General features: G+C 23.5%; 2 protein-coding genes across 3 annotated transcripts; both read right to left on the bottom strand.

Annotated features, from left to right (window-relative positions):
- Positions 1–203: 203 nt before the first annotated feature.
- Positions 204–3,689, bottom strand: LOC122504972 (transcription factor IIIA-like). 2 transcript variants are annotated; one of them, XM_043616370.1, is made up of 5 exons: positions 3,264–3,689; positions 2,189–2,718; positions 1,790–1,893; positions 1,360–1,697; positions 204–1,213 (listed from the first exon to the last, which is right to left on the bottom strand). In XM_043616370.1, exons 2-5 carry the CDS (start codon positions 2,615–2,617, stop codon positions 798–800), a joined length of 1,287 nt encoding a protein of 428 aa, XP_043472305.1. In that variant the 5' UTR covers positions 2,618–2,718; positions 3,264–3,689; the 3' UTR covers positions 204–797. The 2 variants fall into 2 exon arrangements, with proteins under 2 accessions (XP_043472305.1, XP_043472301.1); XM_043616366.1 differs by having other exon boundaries at positions 3,320–3,688.
- Positions 3,690–3,839: 150 nt separating this feature from the next.
- Positions 3,840–15,435, bottom strand: LOC122504813 (kynurenine/alpha-aminoadipate aminotransferase, mitochondrial-like; the record flags this gene model as incomplete). Its single annotated transcript, XM_043616079.1, has 8 exons — positions 15,345–15,435; positions 14,908–15,073; positions 14,583–14,769; positions 8,236–8,352; positions 7,761–8,084; positions 7,331–7,457; positions 6,926–7,134; positions 3,840–3,893 (listed from the first exon to the last, which is right to left on the bottom strand). Coding segments are annotated over exons 1-8 (1,251 nt in total), but the record flags the coding sequence as incomplete, so codon positions are not given.
- Positions 15,436–17,983: the final 2,548 nt, after the last annotated feature.

Genomic DNA, 17,983 nt, shown 5'->3' with positions numbered 1-17,983 from the left:
TAGAATTTGCAAAAAAAAAATTTAATTCCTAAGAAGAATTTTATTATTTTAATAAAAAAAATTGAATTACAATTGCGAAAAATTTTATTAAAATGTTTCAAAAGAATTGAATTACTGTGAAAAATTTTCTTATTTTTGAAAGTAATTGAATTCTTCATAAAAATTTTATAAACATTGTTTTAAATAATTTTTTTTTTTTAATAGAATTGTTTTTGTACCTGCACAGTATCATAAATATCTTTGTCTCAGTCTGTTAATAATAATAATAATAGCTGATTAACTACACTTGCCCTAAAAATAAGCACGATGAGATTCAATTCTCGTATCAATGCTATTAATTTATTTACTTAAATTACATATATACTTTTTTTAATATGTACATTCAGTTATTTATTTACAATTCCAAGTTTAAAATAATCCCCCCAAAAATCGAAATTAAAGAACTCAAACAATAATTAAAAATTACTTTAATCTTGCAATCTAAAGGACTATCTAATTCATTTAGACAATGAATTCTAAAATTTTAACATTGAATAAAAAAACTGAATAAAATGAGAACAAAATGTAAACTTTAAAGTTTAAACAAATGAAATTCTAAGTGTTTGATATCTTTTGGCAAATATTCATAATTTAAAATGTTTTAAATTAAAAAAAAAAAAATATATTAAAAAACATAATTAATAGAAAAAATATAAAATATATTATATATTTTTGAACTTTAAAAAAATTTAAATAAAATAATTTACCCTTTTTTTATCCTTTCATCTTCTCTTTGAACACAATTGTTTGTTTTTTCTTTATGGTCGATCACATTTAATGTCCCGATAAATAATTAATTTTTCCGCTTCATTCGGCAATATTAAGCCACAAATTTTTGTTAATGCACTTTTCCTCGGTATTCCCACATCCCATCGTCTTTTACGATTTTCCTTCGTTGGCTGTGGTTTTCTTGGTATGGGATTAATGTGAATTTTTTCAATATGACCATTTAATTTTTGTTTCGATGACAATTTCATTGGACACAAATGACATTCCCATTTTTTGCCCAAATGAAATGAAACAATATGCGTATCTAAATTACGTTGAAAACTATAAACACGATTGCAACCAGCGTAGGAGCAAACAAAAATAGTTGAACTCTCGTGTCCCTTTAAATGAAGACGCAAATTACCCTTGTGATTGAATTTCGATTTACAAATGTCGCAGGTGAACTCTAAAAAAAGAAGAGAAGAAAATTGAAATTATTATTATTATTAGAATATTCAAATATTGAAATTACGTATTATATTAATCTCATATTATTAATTTTCGTTTTGAAATTAAGTTTTCTTGTTAAAAAATTGTAATTTTTTTTGGTACCTTTATAGACGACAATGTGCTCCTTTCTATGTTCACGAAAATCGGCATGTTTATCAAAAGATGATTGACAAATTTTACATATAAATATTTTATGCATATTTGTATTGAGATGCCGTTGCAATAACCAGGGTTCTGAAAATGATTTTGGACAAAAACTGCAAAGATACAAATTTCGTTTATGTATCTTTTTCATATGTTTGCTTAATAATTTCCTCGTTAAACAAACAATATGGCATTCGTCACATTTTTTTTCATGTCCCAAGGGATTTTCATGAATTCGTGAACAATGACGTTTTAAATTATGTTGCGTCGTAAATGTCGCCTTGCAAAATTTGCATCTGAAAAAAAGAAATTAATTAATAATCAAAATAAAAATACCTAAAATCCGAGGCCTGAAATACTAAAAAATTAATAAAAGTCGAATACTTACAAAAATGTTTCTTTTATTCCACTATGAGTAAGTTTGTGTCTCCTTAAATATGAATTATTCGTATAAGCTTTATCACAGTCTTTAAAGTTGCACACAAATGGTCTCTGCAAAAGAATTGTAATTTAAGGATTTTAATTTTAAAATATAAGGTCTTTTAAACGGTGAAATGGTTTTTTTAAGACGAACTTCAAAATCTGCTGAGAATTTAACTTAATTTCACAAAACTGAAATTTAAAAAAAAGAAACAGAAGAAAATAAACAAAATTTAAAAAAAGGAGAAAATAAAATCGAATAAAATTAAAATAAAAAAAGAAGTAAAATCGAATAAAGTTAAAATAAACGAAAAAACAAAATGGAATGAAATTAAAATAGAAGAAAAAGGAAATTTAAAAAAAATACCTCTCCAGTGTGCATACAAAGGTGCCTCTTTAGTTTCGAAGGTTTGGCAAATTTAATTTTACATCCAGGATACGTGCAACGAAATTTTTTCTCCTTACATTTTTTCTCTCCTGATTCTTTTAAAAATACTTTATTAACATCAATTTCAATTTTTTCTATATCAATACGATCATCATCATTATTAACATTATCATTTCCAATTTCCTGTTCATCTCCAAGCGGATTATTTCCATTATTCTCCAAATTGTAAGGTTTAATTTGATTATCAGTACATAACACATCAATTAAATTTTCATCATTTATAAATTCTTTTTTCAATTCTTTCTCTTTATCACAATTCTCCTCGAGGCATGGAACATTTATAAATTCAATTGCAAATCTTGTCTCATCTTCATTATTCAGTGAATTATCACCAATAATATCGGCCATTGCCTTTTAATTTTTTAACCGCAAAATTTGCGGTTTATTCTTCAGTTTCTTCTTGAGATTAGATAAATAATTCACTTTATAGGATAAAAAAGTATTTGACTCTGTAAAAGAAAACAAATCTTATTTCCCAAATATAAAACAATGAAAACAGCAACAAGTGTTACTGTAAATTTATTTAATTATTTAAATCTCAGCTCTTAATCACAAACAATACATAAAAAAAAATAAACTATAATAATTATAAAATATAAACATAATATTGTAACAGAAAAAAAAGATTGTAAATCAAATGTATTAAAAGGAAAGAAAATTAAAAATATATAGAAAGAAGCGTAAAAAAGAAAAAAAATAAATTAACTAAATTGTTGGAAATATAATAAAAAGCATAGTAAATATATACGAACAAAATAAATACTGAAAGCAATAAAATAAAAAATGTAAATAATGAAATAATGTAAACAATAACATAAAAACTATAAACAATTCAATAAATACAATAAATAATAAAATAATGTAATAATATTAAGCAAACAAAGTCAAACTGTCAAAAACAATTTTTCGACAAACATAACCTCAAAATTGACATTTTCAAACTTCATCGCAAATAAATAACTATAAAACTATAAAAAAATAAAGTTCTACATACGGTTTTTGAATAAAACTGTGTAAACGTAAATAGTAGAGTTAATTTTTGCTTTTTACCAGTTCCAATCATTAAAGCTGTTCTATAGTGAAACACTATCCGTAGATTACTCCTTTTTCCCCAAACATTTGCGAAATATTAATTAATAATTTCTCTAAACAAACATATTTTTCTATTTCTTAAATATATTTCCAAATAAACTTAAATATTGTTGTTATTACTTGTCAAAAGTGTCATAAACCTACACAAACCTGAAAAGTTGAAATGACAATTGCGCTTGCGCAATGGCGTCACTTTCAAAATGGCGCGAAATCAATAGAAATTTGAATTTGAAAAAAGAATATTTTTTTTCCTTTTCTATTTTTTTAAACTGAAAAATAATTTTTATGAAAATTCTTTTTGAGAAATTAAAAAAACATTTTTGATTAGAATTAGTTAAACGTAGAAATAATCATTAAAAAAGAATATTAAGAAATAATTTTTATTAAAATTAATTAAATTATGAAGTAATTTTTTTTATTAAAATTAGTTAAACTAAGATATAATTTTCATTAAAAATAGTTAGACTTTGTTGTTTAATTTTCCATTTTTGGCTGATTCGTCTTTTATTATTTTCGCCAAAAGACTGAGTCCCTGGAAAGAAAATTATTGTTTTTTTTCAATATTTGAAAAATTTTATGTAACACTATTTCAAATTTATAACAAATAAAATGCAATTTTTCGAATAAACAATATAACAAAAAAACAAATTTTTGAAATATTGAAATATTTAGTATTTAAATTTATTACATCTAGATAATAATTAGTAAAAAATGATTTCAGTTTTACATAAAAAAAATAATTTTTAATAAAAATTGTATACTTTTAAGAAGCGTAAACTAGAATTAAAAATTTAAAGATGGCGGACCAAATATGGCGTCAAATATAAAAGTTTTGGTCACTATTCTTTAAAATACCAAAATGTTGATGTATTCGCCTAAATATGGTCACTCGGGGTTTTTTTGGGGTCGCTGATTACGAATTCGATGTTAGTCTTTAAAAATTCAAAATGGCGGATCCAATATGGCGGACAAAAAAAATTTAAAATTTGTTCAATTGACTTTAATTTTAACACTCAGGGGTTTTCGAAGTCGCTTATTACGAATTCGATGTTAGTTTTTAAAAATTCAAAATGGCGGATCCAATATGGCGGACAAAAAAAATTTAAAATTTATTCAATTAACTTTAATTTTATCACTCAGGGGTTTTCGAGGTCGCTGATTACGAATTCGATGTTAGTTTTCAAAAATTCAAAATGGCGGATCCAATATGGAGGCCAACTTTTTTAAAATTTATTCAATTGATCTTAATTTTGTCACTCGGGGGTTTTCGGGGTCGCTGATTACGAATTCAATGTTAGTTTTTAAAAATTAAAAATGGCGGATCCAATATGGCGGAAAAGAAATTTGAAACTTATTCAATTGACCTTAATTTTGTCACTCGGGGGTTTTCGGGGTCGCTGATTACGAATTAGATGTTAGTTTTTAAATATTCAAAATAGCGGATCTAATATGGTATATAAATAATAATAATAATAATAATAATAATAATAATAATAAATAAAATATTAAATAACAATAATAAAAATATGAATGAAAATATTAACTTATTTCAATAATATATATATATATATATCCTTATTAATAAAATCAGATGTCTGTCTGTACATTGCTTAAAACTTCAAAATGTTAACATGATTAGTTATTATGGACATCAGAGATTCCAAAAATGTTCTTAAAAAATTTAATGTATGTATGTATGTATGTATGTATGTATGTTTGTCTGTCACAAAAACTTTGTACCCCAATCACACAAAAACATGTGAATCGATTTAAGTCCAACTTGGTAGGTTATTAGGTATTGACCCAAGGAAGGTTTATAAATTTACAGATTTAAAAAATATTAATTAGAACGGGAGATATTCAATTTTTTCAAAAAATTCAAAAAATCGAAAATTTCAAAATTTTTTATTTTTCATGGATTGCTTTTGAAGTTTATATACTTGAGTATTATATGTTATTTAGTCACATTATAGCATAACTTTGCAAAAAATAAAGTCCTATAACTAATATGTAAGTATAAAAATGTTTTCAAAAAATCGAAAATTTCAAAATTTTACATTTTTTTATGGATTGCTTTTAAACTTTCTATATTTGAGTATTACATGTTATTTGGTCACATTTTAGCATAATTTTTCAAAAAATACTATTCTACAACTAAGATGTAAATATAAAAATATTTTCAAAAACTTGAAAAATGGAAAATTTCCAAATTTCACAATTTTTAATGGATAGCTTTTAAACTTTCTAAAAATGAATATTATATGTTATTTAGTCAGATTTTATCATAATTTTGCAAAAAATACTATCCTACAAGAAATATAAAAAATTTTCAATATATCAAAAAATCGATACTAATTACTATATGAAGTATAATTCAGTAGTATTTTTGGAGTCTCTGATTAATATTTTGATGTCAAAATAGTGCAATTCAAAATTATTTATCAAATCAATCTAATATTTTCAAGAAGTTCAGAAATATTGAAAATGGAAATTTTTTATGATTAAAATGATTTCGCAGGATGTCAAGAATTGTAAGTCACCTGTGATACAATACAAGCATATTATGCCACTAGGCAAAAACTTACATGTTAAAACGTTTTTTCATTTTAACTCTAGATTTAACTTTAAGAGATGTTTTGAGCAATGTAAAGACAAAAGTTAACACGGTGTCTATTTTTGTTTAACAAAATTCCCTGCTTTGTCCAAACTTTTCACGGTTTATCTCTTTTTTGTCAAATTTAAATTTACTTGATTTTATCCATAAATAAATCTACAAATGGCTATAAAAATTTACTTATTTTATGAAAATACTGTTTCTTAAGTTCATATAAATATAGATTGTATTACTTGCTGTCGTACAGTTTTCTGTTTATACTAATACATTTAACTGGGTATCTACCAAACGGGAAAAACTGTAAAAAGCTGGGAATATGCCGAACCGGGAATTTTCCTATCAAATTAAGAAAAAGTTTCATTATATTAATTCGCTTTTAAAAAATTGCTTTTTACTTCAATTTTTATTGATGTATAATATTTATGAAAACAGACCCGAGTCAAAATTTAAGCCCTACTTTCAGCCTAAAATTTAGGTCTTATGTTAGGTTTTAGCAGTCGTAACGTAGGGTCTACTTGCGATACAATTAGTTCCAATTAGACTCTACTATAACTCCAAAAACTGTATGGAAAATTTAATTTTTTTAATACATTAATTAAAGTACTACAAATTGATAAATATTGTTCTCTGCATTTGAATTGGTTAAAATAACTAATTTGATAACAAAAAGTCAATCACTGATTCAAATAGTAATATTTTCCTACTAAAATAGCTATAATGGTAACTAATTATTATTTTTTTCCGGTCAAATTAAATTCCCTAGCTATTTCCTGATTTTCCAGATTGGTAGAAACTTAAATGTATTGGTAGAAACTAAAACCCGTCGAAGACGGGTACGACAGCTAGTATATATATATATATATATATATATATATATATATATATATATATCCAAAGTTTATGAATAAATAAATACTCTTTTAGTTTCATATATATAATATAACACTTACCTTTTCGATTTCCTCTTTAGTTGCGTAACTGTAGCATAATCGAATATTTTGACACTTCTTTTTGTCGTCCGCATAAAAAATGTGCCCAGAAAGAACGTAAATTCCCTGATCGATACACTGTTTCATCACCATTTCGTAAACATCGTCTAAAACTGTTATTTTTACCCAGAAAAACATACCAGCATTTGGAATTGTCCATTCGGCCAAACCTGGAAAAATAAAACATAAATAAAACCTAAATTATATATGTTTACCGACTTAATAAATTTAAAAACAAAATATTAAAATTTTAAAGTAGAAAAATTTATTTTCTGTTATTATAATAAATTGACAAAAAGGAATTAAAAAAAAATATTTACTCTCAAAAAGAAATAATAATTTTTTAATAAAAATAATTTCTATTACCAGTAAGATGCTTTTCAATGGCAGCCAGCATCATATCACGTCGTTGACGATAAAAATTTTGTATACTCTTAAAGTGATTTTGAAATTTCTCTTGATCCCAAGATTCAAAGAGCTTGTAAACCAGAACCTGCATCACAAAATTTCCTTAATTATTTGAATATTCATTTTCTGTCTTGTATCGTCATATCGTATTCTTGCCTCTCAGAAACTATTTGACGAGAATCTGATACACCTCTTTTCTAAATTCTATTTCTAAAGAAAACTGTTTTGCAAATTTGTTTTCAAGACAGTTTTCCTTTAGAGGATAATATAATATTTAAATTGAAAATAATTTTTATCAAAAATAATTTTGTGCTGCAAAATTGCTTTAATAACTTAAAAATAGCCAAGAATTTATTAATTTGTATTCTAAATGAAACGAAAATCAAACCTGCGACAATGATGATGGATGGAGACTTGTACACTGGATATGCAGAGACATTTTCTCAAGAATATCCTTGTGGGCCGTTACAACTCCCAATCGAAGGCCGGCGCTTAAAATTTTACTAAAAGAATCAAATCTAACGACACGACCGTCAGTGTCTATGGATAAAAATGAAATTGGTTGCTTATTCATAAAATGAAGAAAATAATAAGGATCATCTTCCAAAATGAGAAAATCATATTTTTGCGCTAATTCGTAGATTTTGTGCTTCCTCTTATCGGACAGCACAGTTCCCGTAGGATTAGCACCCGTTGGATTCACGTAAAGAAACTGAAAATAAATTTTCGTTTGTTAATTTTCTCACCGCAATAAAGTGAAGAATCTGTATGAATTAACAAAAAAATATTTATTTTAAAGTATGTTAAATAAAAAAAGAATTTTTAGTTCAATTAAATGAAATGAATGAAATAAAAATTTATACTTTTGGCAATGGCTTTTTGGCATCAAGTTTCTTTTTACAAATTTTTTCAATTTCCTCAGGTTTCACTCCCTCTGCGTCTTGATGGATTTCTATGAATTCCGGCTGCAATGGTATTATCTGCAATCAATTAATTTTACAAATAATATAATTTATCTACGATATTTCTCATGTTTCTCAATTTCAGTATTTGTACGCTTTTTCTAAAAGAAAGAAACACTCTATTAGTTTGAATATGAATAAGGCTTCGCGCTCACTTACTAAAACGTAATTAATAACGTTTTTCATGGAAATTCAATTTTTTAAAAAATTTGTTGATAAAGTTCTAAGCAAGAATTCAATTATCTACATAAATAATAAAACTCATTGAAGAAATTAAATTATTTTTACAAATAAAGTTTTCCACAAGAATTGAATTATTTTAAATAAAATTTTCATAATATTTCTTGTATTTCGAAAAATTTTATTATTTAAAACAATGTTTATAAAATTCTTATGAAGCATTCTTTATAATTCAAATTTTTTACCAAAGGATGAAGACTATTAAATAAGTAAAGTGTTTTTGAAGAGCACAAAAATAAAGAAGCTAAATGCCATAAAACAGAAGAAAAAACGTTGAATTTTAAGAAATTCGGTTTTTTGAATTTTTGATTTTTTTAATAATTTTTGATTTTTTACCAAAGGATATAGACTATTAAATAAGTAAAGTGTTTTTGATAAGCACAAAAATAAAGAAGCTAAATGCCATAGAAGAGAAGAAAAAATGTTGAATTTTAAGAAATTCGGTTTTTTGAATTTTTGATTTTTTTAATAATTTTAAATTTTTTACCAAAAAGTCGAGACTATTAAATAAGTAAAGTGTTTTTGAAGAGCACAAAAATAAAGAAGCTAAATGCCATAAAACAGAAGAAAAAACGTTGAATTTTAAGAAATACGGTTTTTTGAATTTTTGATTTTTTTAATAATTTTTGATTTTTTACCAAGGGATATAGACTATTAAATAAGTAAAGTGTTTTTGATAAGCACAAAAATAAAGAAGCTAAATGCCATAAAAGAGAAGAAAAAATGTTGAATTTTAAGAAATTCGGTTTTTTGAATTTTTGATTTTTTTAATAATTTTTGATTTTTTACGAAAGGATGGAGACTATTAAATAAGTAAAGTATTTTCCAAGAGCACAAAAATAATGAAGCTAAATGCAGGAAAAGAGAAGGAAAAATGTGGAATTTTAAGAAATTCGGTTTTTTGAATTTTTGATTTTTTTAATAATTTTAAATTTTTTACCAAAAAGTCGAGACTATTAAATAAGTAAAGTGTTTTTGAAGAGCACAAAAATAAAGAAGCTAAATGCCATAAAACAGAAGAAAAAACGTTGAATTTTAAGAAATACGGTTTTTTGAATTTTTGATTTTTTTAATAATTTTTGATTTTCTACCAAAGGATGGAGACTATTAAATAAGTAAAGTATTTTCCAAGAGCACAAAAATAATGAAGCTAAATGCAGTAAAAGAGAAGGAAAAATGTTGAATTTTAAGAAATTTGGTTTTTTGAATTGTTGATTTTTTTAATAATTTTTGATTTTTTACCAAAGGCTGGAGACTATTAAATAAGTAAAGTGTTTTTGAAGAGCACAAAAATAATGAAGCCTAATGCAGTAAAAGAGAAGAAAAAATGTTGAATTTTAAGAAATTCGGTTTTTTGAATTTTTGATTTTTTTAATAATTTTAAATTTTTTACCAAAAAGCCGAGACTATTAAATAAGTAAAGTGTTTTTGAAGAGCACAAAAATAAAGAAGCTAAATGCCATAAAACAGAAGAAAAAACGTTGAATTTTAAGAAATACGGTTCTTTGAATTTTTGATTTTTTTAATAATTTTTGATTTTTTACGAAAGGATGGAGACTATTAAATAAGTAAAGTATTTTCCAAGAGCACAAAAATAATGAAGCTAAATGCAGGAAAAGAGAAGGAAAAATGTTGAATTTTAAGAAATTCGGGTTTTTGAATTTTTGATTTTTTTAATAATTTTAAATTTTTTACCAAAAAGTCGAGACTATTAAATAAGTAAAGTGTTTTTGAAGAGCACAAAAATAAAGAAGCTAAATGCCATAAAACAGAAGAAAAAACGTTGAATTTTAAGAAATACGGTTTTTTGAATTTTTGATTTTTTTAATAATTTTTGATTTTTTATCAAAGGATATAGACTATTAAATAAGTAAAGTGTTTTTGATAAGCACAAAAATAAAGAAGCTAAATGCCATAAAAGAGAAGAAAAAATGTTGAATTTTAAGAAATTCGGTTTTTTGAATTGTTGATTTTTTTTAATAATTTTTGATTTTTTACCAAAGGCTGGAGACTATTAAATAAGTAAAGTATTTTTGAAGAGCCCAAAAATAATGAAGCTCAATGCCATAAAAGAGAAGAAAAAATGTTGAATTTTAAGAAATTCGATTTTTCGAATTTTTAATTTTTTTAATAATTTTTGATTTGTTGCTAAAGGATGGAGACTATTTAAATAGTAGTATTTTCCTACCGAAATAGCTAATGGTAACTAATTATTATTTTTTTCCGGACCAATTAAATTCCCGGCTATTTCGTGATTTTCCAGAGTGGTAGAAACACTGTTAATTGTATGGGTAGGAACTAAAACCTATCGAAGACGGGAACGACAGCTAGTATTTTAATAAAACTGTTCGATAGAAATTAATTTTTCTAAATACAATTTTAATTACATTTCTTTTTAAATAATTCAATTATTCTTTTAGAGTTTAATAAAATTCTTTCTAAGAATTCAATTATTTACATAAATAATTCTTCGAAAGAAGAAATTAAATAATTAAAATTTCTGAGGAATTTAATTATTTAAATTAGAATTTGCATAAAATTAGTCGAAAGAAATCAATTATTTAAAAGTTTTTATAAAATTCTCCACAGAAATAAGATTATTTTTATAAACATTTAAATTCTTTGATGAATAATAAAATTCGTTGCAGGAATTCAATTTATTAGCAGGATTAAGAAAGAAGTAAATATTTTTGATGAAAATTAGGAAAAAGTCAGAAAAATAAAATATAGAATGGAATTTTTGTCAGTTTTGTGAAGTGTCGAAAACGAGTTTTTTTGATCGTCAAGTTTAATTTTTCGACAGCTACTTTTTTACCACGTTTTTTTAGTTTAAATGCTACTTTTTGCTACTTTTTTAAAATTAATTATCGAGTGCGAAATCTGTATGATTAATATCAAATTTTGAATTAGAATCAGAAATTGCGACTTGTTTGAGAATTTGCCGACAAGACTTCAAGGAATATTCTAATCCCGAATGTTAGGAATAATTGCTTTCAGAATATTTGCATTGACAAGGAAATTGTAACACAAAATTAAATATGTAAGAATTTAATTGTATTTCGTTCGGAATATGCAGACTTGAATTGAGATGTGCTGAAAGATTAGCATTGTTTTTATTAGTTTTAAGCCAAGGCGCAGAATTTGTTTTTAACGAACCAAGATTTTTTTATGGAATAAAGTAGTTAAGTTAAAAATGAAATTAAAAAAGGTAAAAAGCCTCTAAACTAGGTGGAATTATCCATAAAACGAGGACTCATCCCAGCAACAAATGGATTAGCTGAAATTGCCGCAGGCAACTTTACAAGATTAGTGTAACAAATTTACTATAAACAACTGTTGCTGTTTTGTTCGTTGGGAGTATCACGAAATTGTTATTGGACTTTCTTAGCTCGAGAAAATCAGATTCAACGCAGTGGAGAAGGTGGAATTAAAAACACTTTAGTGGCCAGAGAAATTCCCTGGTAGTCTAATAAAAAAAAATCCCTTCTGCTATTTAAAAGAAAGGGAACAATTTTTAAAGAACTGGAGTTCAACTTTTCAGAAAGAGAAAAAGAAAATATAAAATAATATTAATGAGCAGATTTGTTATTTACCATTCGTTGTTAATAAAATTATATCAGGTTTTGCACTCAACAATTAATTTTAAAAAAAGTGTCTAATAGTAGCTTTAAGAGTGAAAAAAGTAGTAAAAAAAAGTAGATATCGAAAAATTAAATTTGACGACTGAAAAAAACGTTTTAACCAATTTACAAAAATTACACCAACAAAGTTTGATTCTATATTTCCCTGATTTCCATAAAAAAATTCACTTTTTTTCTTAACGTAGTAAATAACTTGAATTTTAAATTTTCATGAAATTCAATTATTTTCCAAAACTTTTAGTTAGAAAAAAAAATTCAATTATATTTCAAAAATAACTTTTAAAAGTAAAAAGAAATTTTTTTAAATATAAAATTTATTTCAATGAAATTTGAAAAGACTTCCAATTAATTGGAAATTTAAATAAATATTTTTAATTTTTACTTTAAATTAACTACATTCAAAAAATTAAAATCAAAAAATTAAAATTAAAATTTTTCAAAAGACTAAATTTTTTTAAGAATTTTCTCAATTAAATTATTTATTCTTGAATAATTTTTATTCAATAATACATAAATATTTTATTATTTTTCCAGAGGAACTAAATTTTTTCATAATTTTAATGTAAAGGCTTTTTTTAAATTTACCTATTTATAAAAATTCATAATATAACGCAGTTAATATTAAATTATAATCTGAAATTTTAACTAAAATTCGTTTTTCAATTAATTCTAATTAGAAATTTTTTTTTAAATAAATATTTTAAAAATAATTGCATTTTTTGAGAAATTCATTTAAAATTGTATTAAAAATAATTGAAATCGTGTAAAGAATTTTATTATTTATAATAATAATTGAATAGTTACAAAGAATTTTATTAAAATTTTCGAAAATAATTAAATTTCTGTGAAAATTTTATTTATGAAAATAATTGAATTCTTGCAGCAAATTTCAATTTTTAAATAATTGAATTTCTGTGAAGAGTTTTATTATTCATGAATTGAATTCTAGGAACGAATTTCAGTAAATTTTTCTAAATAATTGAATTTCTTTGAAAATTTTTTTATATTTCTGAAAATAATTAAATTCTTGCAAAGAATTTCAGTAAATTTTTTAAATAATAATTGAATTCTTGTGGAAAAATTTTTTATTTTTGTAAAAATAACTTAATTCTTGCGAAAGCTTTTATTAAAATTTGTAAAAATAATTGAATTCTTCCGAAGAATTTAAAAAAAAAATTTTTTTTCAAATAATTGATTTTTTCGAGGAATTGAAATTAAATTTTTAAGATTAATTACATTTTGTGATCAATTCCTGTAAAATTGTATTAAAAATAATTGCAATCCTGCGATGAATTTTATTATTTAAGAAAATAATTGAATAATTGCTAAGAATTTTATTAAAATTTTCAAAAGTAATTGAATTCCCGAGAAGAATTTTATTATTTATGAAAATAATTGAATTATTGCGAAAAATTTTTTCAAAAATGCATAAAAAAAGAATTGAATTTCTGTGAAAAATTTTATTATTTTTTGAAAATAATTGAATTCTTCAGAAGTATTTTATAAACAATGTTTAAAATAATTCATTTTTTCGAAATTTAATAAATATTATGAAAATTGCATTTTAAATTGAAAATTAAATTTAATTAATTAATTTTTAAATTCTTGTGGAAAACTTGTGAAAATAATAAAATTTTTCTCTTAATTAATTTAAAATAGTATTAAAAGTAATTGAAATTATTCGATGAGTTTTATTATTTATGAAAATAATTAAACTCTTGCTTAGAATTCTATCAAAAATTGTTTCAAAATATTGAATTTTTATGAAAAATTTTATTAGTGAAAGTAATTGAATTATTGTGAGGAATTGTATTTATGAAAATAATTGAATTTTGGATGAATTTGATCATTTTTTTAAAAATAATTGAATTCTTTTGCGAAATTTCATGAAAATACTAGATATGGAAAATAATTGAATTTCTAATATTTTTTGAAAATAACTGAATCGTTTTAAAGAATTTGATTATAATTTTTGAGAATAGTTTTTTTATTTCTAGTATTAGCGAAGTTAAAGTAATGGAAATTCTAAAAAAATTGAATTAGTTGGTTTTTCTGGCTGAAATCTAAAAAAAAAGTATCCAAATAGTATCATAATGTAAAAAAAGTAGTAAATAGTAGGTTTTAGTAGATGAATGCGAAGCCTGGTTAGATCGAAGAGCGTCTCGAGGCAAGTCGGAAGACGAACTGACGAAAAGGGACTGAGCGCACGGTATATAAGGCGCGAGGAGAGCGAGCGGTGGGGGAAGAGACGCGGCGCGTCCTACGTGCGCAGTCGTCACTTTCTCTCTCTCTGCCAGCTATTCGCGACTACCACGATAATAAATCATCACGAAAATTGTTTAAAAAAAAAACAAAAAGTTAACTCACCGCTCGTAGAGTTGCTGTATAAGTTGGAGTTTGTACCATTACAGAATCTCCAGTGTTAATAAACAATTCAAAAATTTTGCTACATCCTTCTTGAGATCCAGCGGTGAAATGAACGTCCCAGTCGTTAAACTTTGGTGCGTGCCACTGTTCCTGGAATTTTCGCCATTTGTCCACTAGCGGAAGGTATCTGCAAGTGTTTTTAACCAACTATAAGAAAACATGTCTTGTTCCTAAATTTTTGAGTCATAATTAATAGTATTGATTATACTGGATTGAGAATACAGGAAAGTAAAGAAATTTTTCTTTGAAGTTTAAATTAACTTACCCCTTAGTTGGTCCATATTGAAATGACACATCAACATCACGTCCTTGCAGTTCAATGGAAGTGCCATCTTTACAAGCAACACTCACCTCCTTAAATGGAAATGTTTCAGTATTCGGCAAACCACCAGCAAAAAATATCGCAGTTGGATTTTTACTGTACGCTAGGGCTGAAATTATTTTTATTTTATTAGATTTTTATTAGATTATTTTTATTAGGAAAGTAAATTCATTCCAAAAAAGATAATTTTTGTTTCGAAAAGGTAATTACACTTTTTATTTATACAATTGGCAATTGGGGTTCAACAGGAGGTATAAAAAGTTTCAGAATGCGACATTTTAATTATGGCGCAAAAGTTAATAATTTTAATAATTATTTGAAATTACAATTTTCAGTATATGCAAAAAAAAAAGTTTATCTGACAATAAAAATTCGATTACCCATATGACTAATAAAATTGGGAATTCTATTATTTGCCTTTTCTGTAAAACGTTTAGAGTAATCCATTGTGAGATGAAAACTTTCACTGACTGCATAAAAGTGATTAGAGAATATAAAATTTTTTTTCGCTTTTTTGCAAATTACTATAATCGTTATCTTATCCTTAGGTAACTTTTTGCGATTGTGATCATCTATTCTAATCAAGATAGATGCACGAAAACAACTTGAAAATATTCTTAATTAAACTAAAAATATTAAAAAATGCTAACAAAAGTTTTTAATTTGACCAAAAAATCTTTAATAAATAACAAATTTTAAATTTTTTAATTTGATGATAATTAATTTTTAATTAATTTTACTTTTCTATCTGTAGAAGAAATTTTTTTTCGAGAATTAGCAGCATTATGAAATATAAAATTCTTGTTTATTATAGCTTTGCTCTTATTTCAATTTTTTATTGTTGAGTCACGTCCTTCTTGAGAAGGTATTTACCGCATTCTATCATATTCTTTGAGGATTTTTTTTTTTTTAAGAGAGGGAGGTCAACCTGTCTATCGAGCTTAATCTTGAATATGTATCCATCTCAATACCTCTTGTACTATCTACTATATAAGGAAAATGTCACTTCTAAATAAAAGATAAGTCTTTCAATCGCTACTTTACATATTCGATCATACATTTTTCTTTCGATGTCTTTATATTTATTTCAGTATTCTTCTTTTGTTCTTTCTTCAATATTTACTCGTTTTATTATAAGAAAATAATACAGTTTTTAGTCGAAGGGCTTTTTTGAAGCTTTTTTTTTTATTAAAAAAGAGCTTTTTCAATTATTTAAAAAATTTTAATAAATCCTTTGAAACAATTCAATTATTTGTTTAAATAGTAAAATCATTGGAAAAATTCAATTATTTTCAATAAAATTTCACGAAAGAATTAAATTTTTGTCTTAAGGGCATTTGAACCATTATGACGTCACAATGTGTGCAAAGCATGAGTTTTAAAATTGTGACGTCATAATGGTTCAAATGCCCTTAATTCACTATAAAATTTTCCAAAAGAATTCAATTATTTTCTAAAATTTTAATAAATCCTTCGAAACAATTCAATTATTTTTATAAAAAGTAATATCTTTGCAAAAATTCAATTATTTTCATTAAATTTCGTGAAATTGAAAATTGAAAGAATTCAATTTTTTCCTTAATTCCTTATAAAATTTTTCAAAAAAATTCAATTATTTTTAAAAATTTTAATAAATCCTTTGAAACAATAAATTGAATTATTTTCATAAATAGTAAAATTCTTTGTAAAAATTCAATTATTTTTAATACAATTTTAATGAAATTTCATGAAAGAATTCAATTTTTTTTTTAATAAATAAATAAATAAATTTTTTTCGAAAAAATTCAATTATTTCCCATAAATTTCGTGAAATTGAAAATTATTAATAGACACGAATATTTTTAAAATGTTGAATAAAATTCTTTGTTTAATTCAATTATTTTCAAAATTTTCAATTAAAATTGTTAAAAAAAACTGAACTATTTAAAAAAAAAAAGTTTAAAAAATTCTTCAAAAGAATCTAATTATTATTAACAAAAAAAACTTTAATAAAATTGTTTAAAAAGTTTAACTTTCTATCAATAATTTTAATAAAATTTTAATAATAAAATTATTTATTACTAATTATTAACAAAAATCGATTACATTCAATAAATTAAAGAAATTTTTTAAAATAATTTAATTATTTTACATATTTTGATAAAATTCCTTGAGCGAATTCAATTATTGGTTAAAAATTTTAATAAAATTCAATAATTAAGTGTTTAATTTTATAATAATTAAAAAACACAATTATTTTAAAAACTTGACAAAAAAATTCTTCATATAATTTAATTACTTTGAAAGTTTCAAACTAAAATTAATAAAGAAACTCCATTATTTAAAAAAAAAATTCCAAATAAATTCTTCAAAAGAATTGAATTAGAATTTTGAAAAATTTTACCAAAATTCTTGCGATGAAATTTAATTATCCAATAAATTTTTTGATAAAATTCTTCGAAGAAATTCAATTATATTTAATACAATTTTAATAAAATTTCATGAAAGAATTCAATGTTTAAAAGTTTTTAATAATATTTTTCGAAAAAATTCAATTATTTTCTAAAATTTTAATAAAAACCTTCGAAAGAATCGAATTATTTTTTTATATTTTAATAAAATTCCTTAAATGAATTAAATTATTTTAGAAAATTGTAATAAAATTCTGAGAAGAATTTAATTTATTTTTTTGCAAATTTTTCTATAAAAAGTTATCAAAGAAAATCTATTATTTAAAAAAAAATTGAAAGAAATTCTTCAAAAGAATTTAATTAGGATTTTGAAAAATTATAATAAAATTCTTCTAAGGAATTCAATAATTCTCAAATTTTTAAATAAAATTCTTTGGAAGAATTCAATGACTTTCATAAAATAATTTTAAAATTAAAAATATTTGAAAAGAAAAATTATTTAAAAAGTGTGTCTCGAAAAACGACGCTGGTCTTGACAATTTTTTAAAATAATTTTTAGAGGCGATTATCAAATTTGGGCTTTTTTTCATCAATTTATAGCTTTCTTTTTTATTAAAGAAGAGCTTTTT

The sequence above is a fragment of the Leptopilina heterotoma genome, unplaced genomic scaffold, assembly GCF_015476425.1.
Source record: "Leptopilina heterotoma isolate Lh14 unplaced genomic scaffold, ASM1547642v1 Lhet_112, whole genome shotgun sequence".
Lineage (NCBI taxonomy): Eukaryota > Metazoa > Arthropoda > Insecta > Hymenoptera > Figitidae > Leptopilina > Leptopilina heterotoma.
This window is presented reverse-complemented; position numbering and strand designations above follow the sequence as displayed.